Below are 17,938 nucleotides of genomic sequence, written 5' to 3'. Positions count from 1 at the left end.
GATGATGTTTAAGAGATCCAGCAATCACTGTTTTCATAGCACCCAAATTCACTGCCCACTACAAGCTAGAAGAGTTCAAGACTGAAAGAGTTGCACTGGAGCTTGAGCTACAAACAGAGGAGAAGAGAGATTAAACCAGCACTGTCTTAAAGGACACAGGAATTTTCCTCTTTTTTTTTTTTTTTTTGCTTTACATGCTTTATGCTGGAGAGATGATGTTAAAGACTCTTATACAGAGGCTGGCCATGAAAGAAGTAGGAGAAGTCCTCAAGTTGTGCCACAAAGGCATCTGAAATGCCAAAGAGCTTTTAACGTGGTATGAAATATGTAGATATGTCACTGATATTTCCATAAAGAACAAAACCCAATTATCTTTAATATTTTGCAACTCTGAAACTAAGGCTTGAGTTAAATACTTATGACCCAATTTTGAATTCTAAACATTCACTTTTTATTACACATTAGGAATAGGGTGGGTTCAGGAAAAAAAAAACAACTAATAAAAGATGCTTTTCTTATGATAAAGAATATACTTACAGTAGCAATACCAAGACAATAGAAAACCTACAAATATAATCAGCTTTTCATGTGGCCTCAGAACAAAAAACTGCTTGGCTTGGTATTTACTATACACTTTGTGATGGAGATTTTCCATAGAGGACATGTGTCGAAGCATTCTATGTGGGCAAAGATGCTGAGCCAACGTACAGGAAATAAACTGAATATTAGATGATAGCTTTTCCTTTTGTAGAGAGAAGCACTATTGTATAGGGATGATTTCAAGGAGATTTTGGCCAGTGAGGAGACTACTCTGGAATAGCATCCTGTGTTTGCTTTGGTTGAGACTGGTAGAACACTTTTGTATATTACATACCACTTAATTCTGAAATACTTTTACTACCTCAGCAATTCTCACTGTATTTGGTAACTTGAAGTTGATATCTATAGTGGTAGAAGCCACAGCAAACTGTGGACTGATTTGCACCTTTGGAATTGCTCTGGTATATTTGACCCAAGTTTGTATTCCTAAGAATTCATTTTGTAAGTTACTTAGGGACAACTGAAATTAGCATGTACAGATGTCTGAAGTTCATCATTTGTGTTAAGAATTGCAAGGACTACTCTGAGAAAAGGAAAAATCCATCAGAAATTTCTACCGTTTTTTATTCATATATATCATTGTCATAACAGTAATACAAGCATAAGCCTCAAGATATATCAACTGCAAAATATTAGACTCCAAAGCTAAGTAAGTTTAGAGAGTTTAAAGTTTTACTCTCTTGTAGATGCTGCATTTAGTATCAGCCTTTTATTAAGAAGTTGTGACTGTAGACCTAGGCTAGATGAAGTCGTGATATATCAGTTTGCATTCGGAGTGATGTTAGTAGTAATTCTCACAGTCATTGGAATTCCAGATTATTATACTGTCCCAAGACCAGATAAACTTACATTATATGTGACAAGGTAAGAACATACCAGTTATAGAGGTTTTGCTTTGTTTTTAAAAATTGTGTTTCCATGTAATTCATGAGTTGTTATGAGGGGAACTGTGTGAACCAAGGTGGCAAATATTAAAGTGCATTGTATAAACAAGAGAGTTACTTTCAAGCTGGTACAGCAAAATTTTTTCCTGCCTTTCCAGTAGGATATACATCGTGGCAGTGGACATTCTGAACTCCTTCAGAATTTCAGTGTGGTGCCTGCCTTTCCTAGCATAATAAACTGGCAATGAACTCTCATGAGACAGGGAAGGTGTATTGCTGCCCCTGCCTGGGCTGTGCACTTTTTTCTTGTGTTCCTTTCCTACTTACTCCTCCCAAGTCTTGCTCTTAATGCAAGAGACTTGCTCTTAATGCTCTTAATGCAAGACTCCACTGCCACACGCAGCTGGAGGCAGAATTGTGTTGATGCTTGTGAAGAGTTGTGAGATCTGGAGATGGAGAGGGTAAGAAGGAAAGACAGATGGAGTTTCAGATCTGTTTGCAAGCACAGCTGTGGATAGGGGTACCTCAAGTATGTGGAAGTATGCCTGAGTGCTGTAATGTGTTACTTTTGTGTAGCAGAGTAGGTAGAAACAACTTAATTCATATCAGGGCTGCTGGCTTTTCTGTGGTCATGAGATGGAAAAATATGCACTGACTTTCAGCTTTGTTCCATAGGTCGGGCTGCTGTAGCTTTCTCTGCAGTTGTGCAAGATGTGTTTCTTTGGGCAAAAGTAGTAATTTCAAGCGTTCTCTGCAGCCTTCTTTCCTTTTCTGCTTTTCTTTCTCTACTTAGCCTGTCTTAAAATCTTTTTTTTTTATATGTTGCTTTTATTCAGATTACGTGTAGCATAATTATGACAACTGCTTTGATAGTGGATTGTCTTTGACCCTTGCTGAAGAAGAACATGGTCAATCAGCAAGAATGCATCACTTAGCACTGCTGGATTCATTGACTTTTTATCCAACTTTAGACCCCTGCAGTTTGTGAAATGGCATCCGCAATAATTTTCCAAGCTCTTGACCTATGTCAACAGCTTCTTTATCCAACTGTCTTCATCTATTTTTATGTGCAAATTGACTGCTGCTACTATGAGTCAGAGCATACTGATAGGTTAGGAAAACAGCCTACTGTTCAATTATTTAAAAAACATGCAATTCCTCTTAAGCGGAGCAATCCAGCTTCAGGAGTCTCACTTCTGTGGCTGCCTGTCAGCAACGGGAGGTATGCCAGTGGCCTCCCCAGCCCTCCTGCATTGCTGAGTGATGGCTTCAGTCTCAGCTCTTCCACAGCCAGGTTGTGTTACTTGGAGATTGGCATATCCTCCTACACTCCTTAAGTCCTGAATTTTTTTACTTTTTGTTTTCATAAGAATGTGAAATACAAGTGGAGAGTGTTGTCAGATTGTGTGTTAAGTAGAGCCTGTCACAGAAAGTTTGATGATGGTAACAACTCATAACTGACTGTTTCTGCTACCATAAGCAGTCAGAACCATTTTTCTTTTATATCCCACAATGGGCCAGGCACTGTCTTGGTTTCTTTCTCTGGAAGTACCACCCTCTCTCCTGTCCTTTCCTTCAGCCTGGGTCTCACATAAACATCAGCACTCAGTGTTTAGGAGTGAAGGCTGAGGTGCAGCAGGTGCAGTGTGAAGCCATCCCAACAGAGAGCAGGTTGTCGCATGGTTTAATGTTGCCCCTTTTGCTCATTCAGCCTGACTCCATGCAGATTCACTGCTAGCTTGGTGATACTTTCCATGTGCTCTGAGTTTTCTGTCCTTTCTTTCTCTTTATAATGTTCATCTGACACTTGCTTTCATTTTAGCTGAGCAGGAATTTGTAATTTCTTAGAGGTGCAGGACAGACTGAAGTGAATGATGCTGTGATTATGATGAGAGTGGCACCTTAAGCAATTCCTTTTCATAAACTGAATACTCACATCTTTTTTTTTTTTTTTGTTCTGCAACATAAAAATAATAGATTTTGATGTGAAATGCATACATTACTCAGAGTTAGGGTGTTCCTTCCCTGTGCATTCTTTCCTCAAACTGGAAAGGTATATGCCTCCAACTTGCTTTTATACCTTCTTTTTAATGGTAACATTTTCACATGCTTAACTTGACACATTTTTAATCAATTTGAAAATATTTATTCAAGCAGACCTCCTCATGACATATTTGAAAAACAAAGTAAGTGCTGTTTCACAAGGTTATCTCGTGTTTGTATTTTAAAAAACACCCTGATTTGATAATAGATGGATTTTTCTTTTTTTCAGCTTTTTAAGTTTTCCCATTTGTTTTTCAAAGTTTTTTTTCACAATTTATTGCAGTAGAGTTCTTACTGTTGCATACATACACGGGGCTGCTTTCTCATGAGTTCTCTTAAATAAATGAGAATGAAGGTTGTAGAAAGCAGTTCTGTTTCACGTAGAGATAACATTTCATTATATTCTTTATGCCTACAGAGAATGAAAGCATGATGTACTAGAATAAGCTCGGAGCAACTTTTATTCCATAGCGTTGTTTCATGCAGGTTTGTGAAGAAGAGCTGTGCTGTGTATAGAACAAGCCTAGGAGTGAGGAGACTGGAAATGATTTTTTTTTTTTTTTTAATGGTTTGGTCTCCAATCTGGCTTGGCTTTGATTTCTAGACATTCAGGAAATGGAACTTTCAAAGCTGAAGTCAATGGGAAAATGTGCACTGTTCCCCCTCAGCAAGTGTGACTTTATGGAAATGTTAAAATGCACCTCATTGTTCGCATAGAGTCTCCTTTTGGCAAGAGATGGGAATCTGTATAATCAATTACTTCAGAGATTTTCCTTCAAGGACTATAGTTTAGGAAGTGTAGAAACTTCTTTAAAGAAAATATTTTTATACAAATGAGTTCTTTTCATACTGAATCAAACAAATCCAAGACGTACCAGGCATTTGACAGTGACACGTGCATGAATACCCATAAAATACTCAAAGGAAATACTAAAATAACTGCTGAGTCTTGACCTAGTCTTCATTGATATATCCCAGTAATTGTATAGTGTAACTTACACTAAAGACTACTGGCAAGTTTTTCTCTTCAGTTTTAAAAGAAAATAAACTAGCCTTAGTATTCAGTAGAGTGTTCTATTTCTGTAGCAGTGATATTTTCTATAAACTAAGCTTTATGCACTGACTTCTCAAATGAGAAAATGAGTTTCCTGGAATGTTTTAAATTACATCCTAGATGGGTGTATCAGCGCATCCTCAGTATAAAAATAGTTACTAAGCAGATCCTGACTGAAGCTGTTTGATAAAAATCTTGCAGAGAAGGCTATACCCAGGATTGTGATCAAGCCGGCTGTATTGCTTTATTTTTGCCTGCTGTATTTACTCTGGCTAGCATCCTGCACTGTCTCTCTCAACACAGTACACAGTCACTGTATCTTAAAGATCATTTTGACTCCCTCTTCCCCTTCTATTTAATTGGATATCTGCAGGTGCCTAAGGTGAGTCCTCCTAGTGTACATCGTATCTATGATTATGGCGCTGCCTGTGCTATCTTCCCATATGTGTTCTTATGAAACATTTTATTTGCATAAATCTGTATTTGAATGAGACCAAACAGCTGTTTTATTTATAGTAATTTTACGTGTACATGAAATTGTCGTTAGGCTTTATGGGAAGAGTTACATTTCTTTTTCTGGCATTGGGTCTGATTGTGCATGCTGTACAGTCCTTCTGCAGAATTACTCTTTCATATGTTTCCCCTAAATTTTCTGGGAGCTGAGGAAACAGAAATTATAGGCAACATCTAGCATGTTTTAGGGGCAGGCTCTGACAAATACACAATCTGTAGAACAGTCACTTCATTTTTTTTGTTAAAAGGTGGTATATATCTATCTGTACGTCACTAAAATCTTAACCATCAGCTGTGCTGGATTGCATATTATTGAATATTAAATCAGATGATCCAAGCTCCTGTACAAACACATGCTTGTACAAAAATATTTATGTATATGCATATACAGAATTGTTTATTTGTCTTATTATTGTTCATATTAACTGGAATGGCACACTGAGACAATATTTGTGATTGTTTGAACTAAAGGACTGTCTGATAAATGTTCTCAGTAATGTCATCTGGCATAACAGGAAAAGAGAGAATGAATTAATTGTTGGGGGTTTTTTGAGGCATAAGTGTATGGATGTTCACTCTCAGCAAGTACTATGATGCCTCTACTGTTTATCTTTTTAACAATCAGTAGATATTTGCAGCTGAATAGGGAGTAAATAAATGGAGAGAACATATTTTCACAGTTACTGCTAAAAAGTTTTGCAGTTTGTCTTGTGAGGAAAACCCCTCTCCTTCTTGCATATATCTCATGATAAGATTTAGAAGGTGGAACTGTATAAGCCTTGAAAATCATATTTGATTGTTCAGACACATTGAATCTTTTTTGTTATTGGTTGCTAAATACTAGCATAAATTGGTGGAATTGTGGTCCATGGTTTGAGGCAATCCAAGCAGCTACTGAGTCAGGAATCAAGTGGTATCCAGCCTTTCATCCGGCTTCAGATGTGATGGGAGGGCTGGGCCACCGGCTAGGGATTAAAAGGGTGATGGGTGAAAAAAAAAGCTGTTCTGAGGATCTGAAAAAGAGACCATATATTGGCAGGAGGTGACAAGGAGATAGGGTTAATTAAATGTTAATTATAAATCAGTCTTTGTCATGGAGGAGAGATCCATTTAAGAGGGATGTTGATCACACTTTAGAGCAGCCTCTTCAGTCTTTTGGCTCTCTCTCTTGTTGCCTCTGGCCAGATACACTCTACATCTCACATTCCCTCCAGAGTCCACTGCATGACCTACAGAAGGCTGAGTGGGTGTCCACTTGATGGGATCTCTAGATCTCATAAGATATGAAGGGCAGCCAGCTGTCAGATCATCAAGAGAGTGTCTACCAAGATGGATTGCAGCTTGGTCCGGAAGAGGAGCAGAGTAATCATGAGGAAAAGGCACTCTATCAAATACCTCAATTTTCTCTGAAACTGAAAAGGATTTACAGTGGTTAACAGAAGAACAGAGAAATGGATTTCTGCATGAACATTACCTCATAGTCTTGTCTTCTTAAACCAGACAATTTCTTCACTAGTAGAATACTCTTAACCCTGGAGTTGATTCTTAAGAAAGGGAAAAACACAATTCCATTTTCTAAAAGAAACCATGGAAACCACGTAGTAGCAATGGTAAAGGTAGAGGTAGTATAGATCTCAAGCAGAACTTCCACTGATGTCAGTGGACAAGTCTCTCTAAGGACCTCATGATTTGAAGCTGAATTGCAGATACAGTAAAAATTATCCTGCCATGGAAAAATGTTAATACTGTCTCTGACAAGTGACAAAGAGAAACATGTGACCTGAAAGTAAACTTATTCTATATATATATGTGTGTGTGTGCATACACAGATATTCATGAACAGCAGAAATAAAAGGTGAAGAATTGGCTGCTAAGAGGAAATAGCTGTCTTGCTTGGGAAGAGGTGAATTCAATTTTTGTAGTTATATCCCATGAAACAATTCAGGAAAAATATGAAGTTTAAGTGAGATAGATGTGTAAATATAATCTCTTTCTTTCTATGTGGATAGTTATGCTGTTCACATTCATAGAAACTAGCGCACACTTAGACTAGGCAATGCCAAAATGCCTGCAGTCCTGTCTGCTCTAAGGCTGATGTCACTTTCAGTCTTGCTCTTTCTGAGTGTGTTGTGAATCTACGAAGAGGTATCTGACGGAAAATAATCTGATTTTAAGAACTCTGCTTTTAACCCTTAACTTTGATGTTTCAAGTTCTTTTTGATGTTGTTATAATTTGACCTTTTGCTCAATGTCGGTCTTTTTCTCCCTGTACTAGTACTTTGCACTGAATTATGTTCTGGAGCACCTGGCAGAGAGAATCTTGATGCAGAGTTACTCTACTAAAATATATATTTTAATTCTGTTGTATTCACTCCAAGCAGTGAAGATGATTTAGATATTGGTTAAGCAGAATATTTTAATATTTTACTGAAAGCTTTTGTTCTCAGAAACAGACTTAAAACAAAGAACAGTCAGAAGTATAATTTATTTCTGCTTGTGATCTACTGTTACACTTTATAAAACTAGTTTTACAAATTTGAAAAAAAGTTCAATTCTAATAATGAAAAAAAAATCACAGCATTCAAAAGATGATCGCAAATGAAATTCTTCTAGCAGGAGATATAAGTAGTTGTTCAGGGAGATTTGTAGCACTAGCAGAATTGGGCTTATTCCCTAGTGAACCATATGCCAAGGTGAGCTGTGCATTTCGACTGCCAAAATGAACTCCTTAACATGAAATATGTCTTTGAGTATGGTAATGGGAAACTTCCCAAGATTTCACACATTTCTTGATAATCTCTATGAAACCCTAACACTTACCAAATGTTTTCCTGGTTGGCAGGTGGAGTGGATACAACAGCAGGTGGTTAAAAGAAGGATAAAGAGGGATTATAAACCTGGAGGTACCCAATCCACTTATTTCAATGATCCCAAGTGGCCAAGCATGTGGTACATGGTAAGTGCATAACGGGTCATTGGCTTTGTTTCATGCCAGCATTTAGTTATCTGCTATGATGTTTTGAAACAGGGCAAAATAGTGTGTTCAGAAGTAGCAAATTTCCTTTTTTTAATGTAACTAATGAGGGTCTGTAAACTCCTTGCAGGTATTACAAGAAATCCCAGGGAGCTCTGCAATAGGAAACATTTATTAATGCATTCATTCATGAATGCTTCCTATTGCAAGATGTCTTGGGAATTATTTATTAGAGGATAAACTTTCAGCAGTGAGAAGGAAGGAACTTGGCTGCAATCTGTGGGAGCAGTGAAACCACTTGTTTTCAATGTGTCTAATTCACTGTCTCAGACATTAATGTGGTACAAATGTGTCCTGAAAGAGGAGAAAAGAGCCCCAAACACTATCTGCTCAATGTTGTAATTACATTCTCTTTAGTAATGAACAATTCCATTGTTAAAGTAAATGGATTGTTTATACTGCTTCCCGTCTGACAAGAATTCTGTGTTTTCTGAGCAAACTTATTTTTTCATCTTTGCTTGGTACTCACAGTTAAAGCCTGGAGTGGAACTCCTTAGTGACCATATTATCCTCGTTGCACCTATGAGGGTACAAATAAAAAATTCATACCTTTGGTTATAGAAACTGAGAAGTAACAAGTTAGGCAATGGAATCCACGTCCCCATGATGGATACTACAGACTTGAAAACTTTCCCTGCTATTCTGCTGTCATAGTTCTAAGTATTTGCATCTTGTTTTTTCACTATATCAACTTCGTCACTGGCAGCAGGACACTCAGAATGTTTAGCTTGATAGAAGGAATTGCTTCAGACACTCAGAATGTTTAGCTTGATAGAAGGAATTGCTTCAGACAGTGAGGAAATTATGCCTTTTTGGCAACAATTTTGCTGTAGATAGACAATATCTTTTCAGGTATTTTGTTAATTTCAAAACACTAGTGTATTATTTCATGTGAACGAGCAAGATTGTTCTAAGAAAGCATTACATTTTTAAAAAATGTTTCTTTTTAACATTCATTTCGTTCTGGCTTGTAGTTTTATTGTTGCATGGACTGAAAAAGAAACAAGAATATAATGTAAGCTTGAAGTAATTTGAAAACCAATTGTTGTTAATAAACACAAATAGTCAAAACTCCTCATCTTCATTATAGAACATATGAGTATGTCACCAACCAGAAGTTTCAGCTCTGTCTTTAAATGAAAGAGGAAGTACAAATTTGAAGGAAATAATAGCAGCGAGTCAAAAGCCTGCTAGTATGGTTAATGTTAGCTCATATAATATCTCCTCTGCATTCCTAGCTTTGCATGCAAGTTTTTTTGTGTGTCACCATGGCTTTCTGGCGGAATTGGATTAGTATTTTTCTTGTTTTGTTTTGTTTCAAATCGATAAGAGGCAGTTATAACAGTTACCTATAGTTTTATTCAGGAAGACATCAGTCTCCTGTTTGTAAGTCAGTTGTGTTGCCTGGCCACATTGTTTCATAAACTCATTAGGGCAACAAAGAAAGTTTAGTGTTTGTTGTGTATAACTTTCAGAGTACTTTCATTTTTGTACCTGTATAAGAAGAACCTTACTTGAAAACACTCTGAGGAAGGACTGCCCCTGACTGATTGCATTTGCCTCCACTGAATAACTCTTATATTTCCAATGTCTTTAATGTGAGTGATGTGATGACATTTTGATGAGAGCAACCAGTAAAGTATTAGCAAGTGCAGTGTTGGAACTGAGAGAATAGTTAAAAATATGCGAATGAGTTGACTTCAGGACTGACATGGTTCATTACAGATATCCTCATATGACTGTATTTGTGATCGTAACCATAGCTACTTTTGTTAATCTGGTTATCTTTATTAGTTAAAGAGAAAATAAAGGAATTGGAGGTTAGTTAATGATGTCAGTCATTGCTGTGCCAGAAAGAGGTTTTTAGGTTGCTGGCTGCAGATGTGTTATTGAGAAAGTAATGAAGTATTATCATGTACAGGTTTGCATTTTGATTAATAAGTAACTTCCTTGTGGTTAAGATTGATACCTTTGGCCGTTGAACTGGTGAAATCTCCAACAGGGCTGTAAATATAGTTCACATTTGTTGACATAAGAACTTTTATTCAAAGACTTCATCAAATAAAACATAATTAATATTTTTCTTGTCCAATTTTTCTTCACATCGATCTCCGTTGTAATTTCAATAGTTGAGACTAGAAATAATGCATTTTTTTTTGTGTGAAGTCAATGACAAGAACTTACAAAGGGAATTCACGCCTGTTTTGAGTCATTGCAAAGGTTAAAAGTATCTCTCAAGAACTTTTTCATAAGCTAATTGAAAGGTTTTCTTTTTATAGCTCTATTTTTCTCAATTTAGTCTAGAAACATTCATAGAAAGTGTAGAGAAATTAGAAATGTAGATATTTAGTGGCTTACAGTTCATAGGATCCCAAAGCAGATAGAACATCCAGAGCCACTCATCAGCTAAAGAAGTATCCTGGTACTTTTTCATTGCTACAGGATTAGGTACTGAGAAATAACTTCTTTCATTGCTTTCTAACACTTAAGTCAAGGGAAACATATTTTGTCTTGCCTCACTCGGAGCAATGAAAGCTGGGGAAAAAACATCTACTTGATCATGACCTCTGATATTTAGGTATCTGTGTTAAGGGTAAAATAGAACCTTTTCATAGAGCAAGTAACACACAAACCTTCACGTGACAGTCTCTGTACAGCTACTGTTTGAAAATGACCTACAGACTTGATCAAACTTGCTTAGAATGATACCAAACAAGTAAAATCAAAAGGAAGGATGGTTCCTAGTTAAAATGTCTTTCCAAGTATTGAGTCAGGAGGAAGCTAAGTCCTGCATGCCACACCCAGAGCTCAGCTAGTTTTCTATTATTATGTTCCTTCTGTTAAATTTCTTCTCTTCCATTGGTGTTGACCAAATAACCTGTTTGTCAATAACTGGATGAACAATATATAATCTGCTTGTGTAACTGAAAGAGGTCGAAGTCAACCCTAAAATCCTACTGCTATCTGAAACTGTTTTACTTAACTTGTAGTAACAATAAACAGTGTGTTTGGAATGACTTAAGGGGAACTTTGTGCCTAACTGATTTCACTGTTCCTGACACTTGTTTTAATGAGTTTTCTTCTCTTGGAAAAAATGGTCATAATAAATACAAGTGACTGGAAAAAAAATTGCAAATATATGGGAAGATGTGATGAATACGACCACTATGACTCACTTTTAAATAAATTTACTAGATTTCAGTCACAGTGCTCTTTTCTGACTCTTCTTTCCCACTGTTTCAGAATACCTTCGTTAACGTCTGGAAAAGCTGGAGTGATAGGCACACAAGTGCTACCTTCTGCAGCTGCAGTCTTGCTCTGCTGTTATGCAGGCTCTCATTGCATAGTTTTGTAAAATAGAACATAACTAGAATAAATTAATTTACCATTGATTATTTTTTAACAAGCCATAATTAGTCTACAAAGACACAGACTGTCTTTGCAGTCAGCTCAGGAAAAAATCTTTTTCAACATGGATCGAGTTTAATCCTCTTCAGTACTGTTATCATCCATGCTATTGTTAATAGTAATCACTATTGCTGACAGGACTCTCTAATTAGGAGAAAAAGTTTCCATTTCTTATTAGGCACATCCTGTTCTGCATGGCCTAGTTACCTACACAAGAAGTGAATATATAAGAAGATATTATTGTAAAACTAAGAATTTACTGGAAGTACAGTGTTTTGAATTGTGAGGCTGGAGGGAGAGGCACTGTTTTGTAGAGCACATAAGAATAAATACAATAGTTAAAGTGTATCAGCCAAATGTTTTCTTATGTTGGATGCTACTGCATGAGCAAAGAGGAAAGGGGTGTCCAGAGGTAACTCCCTGCAGCTGGAGAAGGCATGGCACTGTCAGAGAGAAGCATGGCGAAACTGCCATTTGCAATTTGTCCATAGCAATGTATATTAATAGAGTGAGAATGTATTCCTCTGAGAAGCTACAGCATAAAATAACTGAGCTACCCACAGAGTTGAATAATATAACTTTAAAAATGGTGTTCTGCTCAGAGAAGATACTAGACAGTCTCTGAAATGCATGCTTGAGAATCATCATGAAAATTTAGATAGCAGTGAATCTTAAGGCTGTAAGCCACAGAAATAAGTGGAACATGCGAACAAGCCTCTTGACTTTTCAGATAGAAAATGAGCAAGGCGTTCATAAGCTTATTGGAATGGAAGAAGAATTTTACTTATTAGGTAATATAAATCAAATAAAACATATTTTTATTGTTTTTGCATTCCAAACTAAAATTAAGCATAATTCAAAGCATTATTGAAGTAAAGTTTCCATTTTGCTTTACATGTATCTTAGGTCCACACTGGCTTTCTTAATTAATCCTTTAAGGTCCAATTATGCTATTATTCTCTCCAAACTAAATCCTTTCTCTATTTTTTTTTTCTGAATATTTATTTTCCTCTACTTTTGTTTGCTCTTTCCATTCATTCCTCATTGTTCCTTCATTGTAGACATAAACCATGCTTTGACAAAGTAGGTGGAACACAAAGTGCATTTGGAGGAGTACTAAAAGCAGACACTTTACAACCATTTGTTTGAAACCCACAAGAAAAAATTTTGTAAAGCTACATCTCATTGTACATCTCATTAATCTTGTTTTCTCACAGTGAGGTAACAATACAGTGCAAAAAGACTACTGAACATTATAATCTACATGGCCTTTTTTTATGACAAGAAAAACATTAAGTAAATATGCTGCACTTCGGTTGCAGAAAAAAATCAAATTGCAAAATCTCTGAAAAAAATACTCTAAAAAAAATATGTAAACAGAAATCGCAGAATCACAGAATCACAGAATCATAGAATGGCTTGGGTTAGAGAGGATGTTAAAGATCTCCTAGTTCCAGTCCTCCTGCCATGGGCTGCCACCCCCTAGATCAGCCACTACATCATGTTCCTCAGGGATTTGGTCTCGAACACTTCCAGGGACGGGGAATCTACAACTTCTTTAGGCAACCCATGCCTCTGCCTCACAGCCCTCTGCATAAAGAATGTCCTCCTTTTATCTAATCTGAATCTTCCCTCTTGTAGTTACGAATTGTTCCCCTATCGCTATTAGATTATTAAAAAAATCAGTGTCCCTTCTGTTCATAAGCTCCCCTTAAGTGCTGGAAGGCAGCAATGAGGTCTCCCTGGAGTATTCTCTTGTCCAAGCTGAACAAGCCCAGCTACCTCAACCTTTCATCATAGGAAGGGTGCTTCAGTTCTGATAATCTTTGTGACCTCCCTTTGAATTCTCTACAACAGCTGCACAACTCTCTTGTGCTGGGGGCCCCAAAACTGGACACAGCACTCCAGAAGGGATCTCATGAAAGGGGGACAATCACCTCCATCTCCCTGCTACCACCTTTCATAGAATCATAGAATGATAAGGTTGAAAGGAACTGCAAGATCATCTAGTCCAACCATCTTCCCATCACCATTGCTACCACAAGCACTAAACCATACCTCGCAGCTCCTCATCCAGACGCCTCTTGAACATTGCCAGGGACAGTGACTCCACCACCTCCCTGGGCAGCCATTCCAGTGCCTGACCACTCTCTGAGAGAAAAAGTTCTTCCTTATGTCTAAAACCTCCCGTGGGACAACTTGTAGCCATTTCCCCAGGTCCTGTTTGTTGTGGGAGAAAAAGCCAAACTCCAACTCACCACAACCTCCCTTCAGGAAGTTGTAGAGTGCAATGAGGTCTCCCCTGAGCCTCCTCCAGACTGAACAATCCCAGCTCCTCAGCCGCTCTCATAAGACCTGTGCTCCAGACCCCTCACCAGTTTCATTGCCCTTCCCTGGACACGTTTCAGGGCCTCAATATCTTTTTTGTAGTGAGGGGCCCTAAAGCAGATCAAGCATGACATGCCTTTCATGTGCTTGCTGGGCTCGTGCTTGCTGGGCCTGATCCCCTGGATGCCATGCACATGCCATGGAGCCCTTCTTGAAGATGGGAGTCACACTGGCAAGCCTCCAATCCTCTGTGAGCTCTCCAGATATCCAGGAGCACTGGTAGATGGCTGACAGTGGCTTGGCAGTCACCGCCGTCAGCTCCCTCAGCACCCTAGCTGGATCCTGGTCAGTCCCATGGACTTGTGACAGTCCAGATGGAGGAGGGGCTCTCTACCTGAATCATCAGGGTGGTATTCTGTGTAGCATCCCAGACTTCCAGATCGGAGTGTAAAGTGCCCTGAGCATAACTGATCTGCCTATTAAAGGCAGATGTAAAGAAGGCATTGGGGACCTCAGCCTTCTCCTTATCCTCAGTGGTCACATTCCCCACTGTATCAAGGATGGAAATTCTCCTTGGTTCTTCTCCTACCATTTGTATATTTGTATATTTGTAAAAAGATTTCTTATTCTCTTTGACTGCAGTGGCCAATCAGAGTTCAAATTGGGCTTTTGCCTTCCTAACTTCCTCCCTGCAGAACAAAAGATCACTTGTGTTCCCGTTTCTTGAGCTAAACCCCTGAAATCTCTTCTCATAGTTCACAGGCTTCTCTGAGCAATTTCATCACTGCCCACCTGAACTGTGAGTAATGGAAAGTAATCAGTGGACCTAACCAGATTTGGGAGTTTTCTAGTTATGTCCCTAACCTGGGCTCCAGGAAGGTAGCACACTTCCCAATGGCTCGGGTCTGGTCTGCATATGCACCCCAGGACACTGTTGGCCTTCTAGGCCACAAGTGCACACTGCTGACTCATGTTAAGCTTTTCATCTAACAGTATCCCCTAGTCCTTCTTGGAAGGGCTGCTTACAATGAGTTCTTCTCCCAGTCTGTACATATGTCTGGGATTTCCCTGACCCAAGTGCAACACCTTGCACTTGGCCTTGTTGAACCCCATTTGATTCACATGGAACTTGTTCAAATCTCTTTGGATGGCATTCCTTCATTCTGTCTTATCAGTTGAATCACTTAGCATGGTGTTGTTCACAAACTAGCTAAGCGTTTGTGGGATCTCCTCATCTATGTCATGATAAAGATGTTAAAAAATGCTGGCCCCAGGACAATCCCCTGGGGGGCACCACATGTCCCTGGCCTCCACCTGGACATAGAGCCATTGACCACAATCCTCTGGCTGCAACTTTCCAACCAAGTTTTTATCCACAGAATAGTCCACCTTTAGAAATCATATTTCTCCAATTCAGAGATAAGTATGTGGTGTGGGACCATGTCAAAGGTCTGATGAGTCCAGGTAGACAACATCAGTTGCCCTTCCTTTGTCCACTGTTGCCATCACTCCATCATAGAAGGCCAGACTGCTCAGGTACCATCTGCCCTTGGTGAAGCTGTGCTGGATATCTCAGATCACTGTCTCATCTGGTATTCCTACTTTTCAAAACTGAATTGAAAAGCAGATGCCCAAATTTTATTGTGAATGAAATAGTTGGCATATAAAATGAAACAGCATATGGTCACGTGGCTGGTTGTCTAGCACCAAAATAAGATTACAAAGGAAGCATCAGGCTAGAACTGAGTGTTGATCAGCACATTGAATTACTTTTACTTACCAGACAGTATTTATCAGTTTTTCTCTCATGCATAGGTCGTTCTGAAAGTAATGCCTCCTATTTCTTTCTGTGGAAACTACACAGATAGAAATAACACAATAACACTATTTGATAGAAGAAATTTTCAGTAACACTGTTTTTCAACATTGTCACCACCATTGGCTATGAATTTTTGCCAGAAGAACCTGAATGCCACATGCAGAAAAAACTGCACCAGTGGAGGTGGCCCATTGTTTCACACTGACTATGATGACATTGTTGCTAAGAAAGTTTCGCCCAAGCAGCCTATCTTCCATTGGCTTGAACAGATGGGAGTCAGAGGGTACCAAATCTGGACTATATGGTGGGTGTGGTAGGACAGTCCAGCAAAGATTGGCAATGTGCTCCATGGTCTTCAAACTGATATGGGGCCTGGTTTCATCATATTCCAACTGAAAGGCTGTCTTCTTCTCTGGGCTGATTCTGGAAGTTTGAGCCTTTAGCTCAGTCAGCATCACAGTGTAGAAGTTAGAATTCATAGGTAGTCCAGGTTCCCAGCAATCCATAACGATCACCTCTTATCTCAAAAAACAGTGCATCACTTTACCTGCCAAGAGCCACATTTTGAACATTTGCTTTGATTATTAACATGTCACCACTCCATGGACTGCCATTCTGACTCTGGCTCATAGTGATGACAACATATCTGGTCACCAGCAATGATGCAATCCAGGAAACTGTCAATTTCAGCCTCATATTGTTTCAGTAGTTTCTGACAAAGTTATGTATAGTTTTCACTCTCTTCCTGGTGAGGCAGAGAACAGAACATGTCCTGCGGGACCCACGTGCTGCAAACTTTTTGATATTCAACACTACTGATATAGTTTCTAACACACTGAAGCCAATATTCAGCCCATACACAGTTCCCTCATCATAATCTGCTGCATCACATGGATCAGCTGAGCAAGACTCTCTTCATTTTGTGATGTGACAGCTGTGCTTGGCTGTCCAGAACATGGCTTGTGTTTCATGTTTTCACTGCTGAAACGCACCACCCACCACCTCACTGTGCTCACATCAGCTGTTTTGTTTCCAGAAATGTACAGCAAGTGTTGATGAATGTCACTGGGTGCCATTTTTTCCTCGTGGAGATGGAATTCAGTCACACCCCTTTGCTTCATACACACTTCCATGTCAGACGCCCTTCTGCTGCCATCTGTCACATGGCAACAAAATGTAATATTGTTGGGAAGGTTCAGCCTCTACTGCCATACCACCAACATCTGTCTACGACATTGTGAGCCGACACAATAAAATAGGAGGTATTACTTTTGGAACCCTCATAATTGTCCAATTAGATTTCTGGTACAGACAGATGCAGTGTCATTTACACCACAACTGAAAGCTCTACAGCCTGAGGAGCTCTGAAGTAGTTGGAGTAGTTGCATATAGGGCTGGCTGTCATCAGTTCTGATGATGAAACCAAAACTCAGGAAATGTTGCTTACTTATCGCTTTCTACAGGAACTCTGATGTGAGCATTGCTTTGAGCTTTGGTGAAGGATCTTCTTCTCTAGTGTGCTGTACAGTAGCAGACCAATAGGTTATTTGTGAGCCCTTAGGTGAGCTGTACTAGCATTCACAGAAAAGAATACTCCTGCTCTGGTGCTGTATATTTTATACTCAAGGGCTGCCACAGTAAGGCTAATAAGACTTTCCCAGCAGTGAGTAATGTGAGCCTCCTAGGCTTCTGTTGGCCTGAAATGTGGTGGAGGTAAAAAGTAATACAAGCCAATTGTTTCCCATGTGCTGCCGCTGATGTCTGTGTGGAGTTGGTCTTATGCCTCCCTTGCAACTCCAAATGTGAATGGCAGAGCTGAAAAAAAGGATTTTAGGACCCTGGTCAGCTAAGGTGAGTGGGACTGTGGAAGGAAACCGAGGAGGACAAAAGAAGGAATGACGAGAAGCCTGATGGGATGGGGTGAGGGACACTGAGGGGAGAGAAGAGGTCCCGTTTTAAGCCAAGCACAGAGAAAACAGAATCTGGAACAGATTTCCACCTGCCACAAATTAATATTTACCATCTTTACTACTGCCTAGCAGTTTACTTCAAGCCCACCTATGTCAGACATTAGTACCTAAAGAAAAACCTCAATTTCTTCTTACTGTTCTCAAAATAATTTTTCTCTCTTTCTCTCTGTCTATATAGCTAAAGCCAAATCATTGTTCTTCCTGAGGAGGCATGACATATTTCTAAGTGTTTTGCATATTTTGAAACTTGGATTGCTTTTTGCATACGTTTTTTGCATTTGTGGT

General features: G+C 38.9%; 1 protein-coding gene across 5 annotated transcripts in view; it reads left to right on the top strand.

Annotated features, from left to right (window-relative positions):
• The window catches only part of PCSK5 (proprotein convertase subtilisin/kexin type 5), a 264,454-nt gene that overhangs the window by 39,455 nt on the left and 207,061 nt on the right, over nucleotides 1–17,938 (top strand). For all 5 annotated transcript variants that reach the window (XM_052701373.1, XM_052701376.1, XM_052701375.1 and 2 more), the window contains exon 3: nucleotides 7,937–8,050. In XM_052701373.1, the coding sequence (XP_052557333.1) occupies nucleotides 7,937–8,050 (114 nt within the window). The remainder of the gene's footprint in view (nucleotides 1–7,936; nucleotides 8,051–17,938) is intronic.

The sequence above is a fragment of the Tympanuchus pallidicinctus genome, unplaced genomic scaffold (assembly GCF_026119805.1).
Source record: "Tympanuchus pallidicinctus isolate F22 unplaced genomic scaffold, pur_lepc_1.0 scaffold4, whole genome shotgun sequence".
Taxonomy (NCBI): domain Eukaryota; kingdom Metazoa; phylum Chordata; class Aves; order Galliformes; family Phasianidae; genus Tympanuchus; species Tympanuchus pallidicinctus.
Note: the sequence above shows the minus strand (reverse complement) of the source record. Positions and strands in the feature narration are given on the sequence as shown.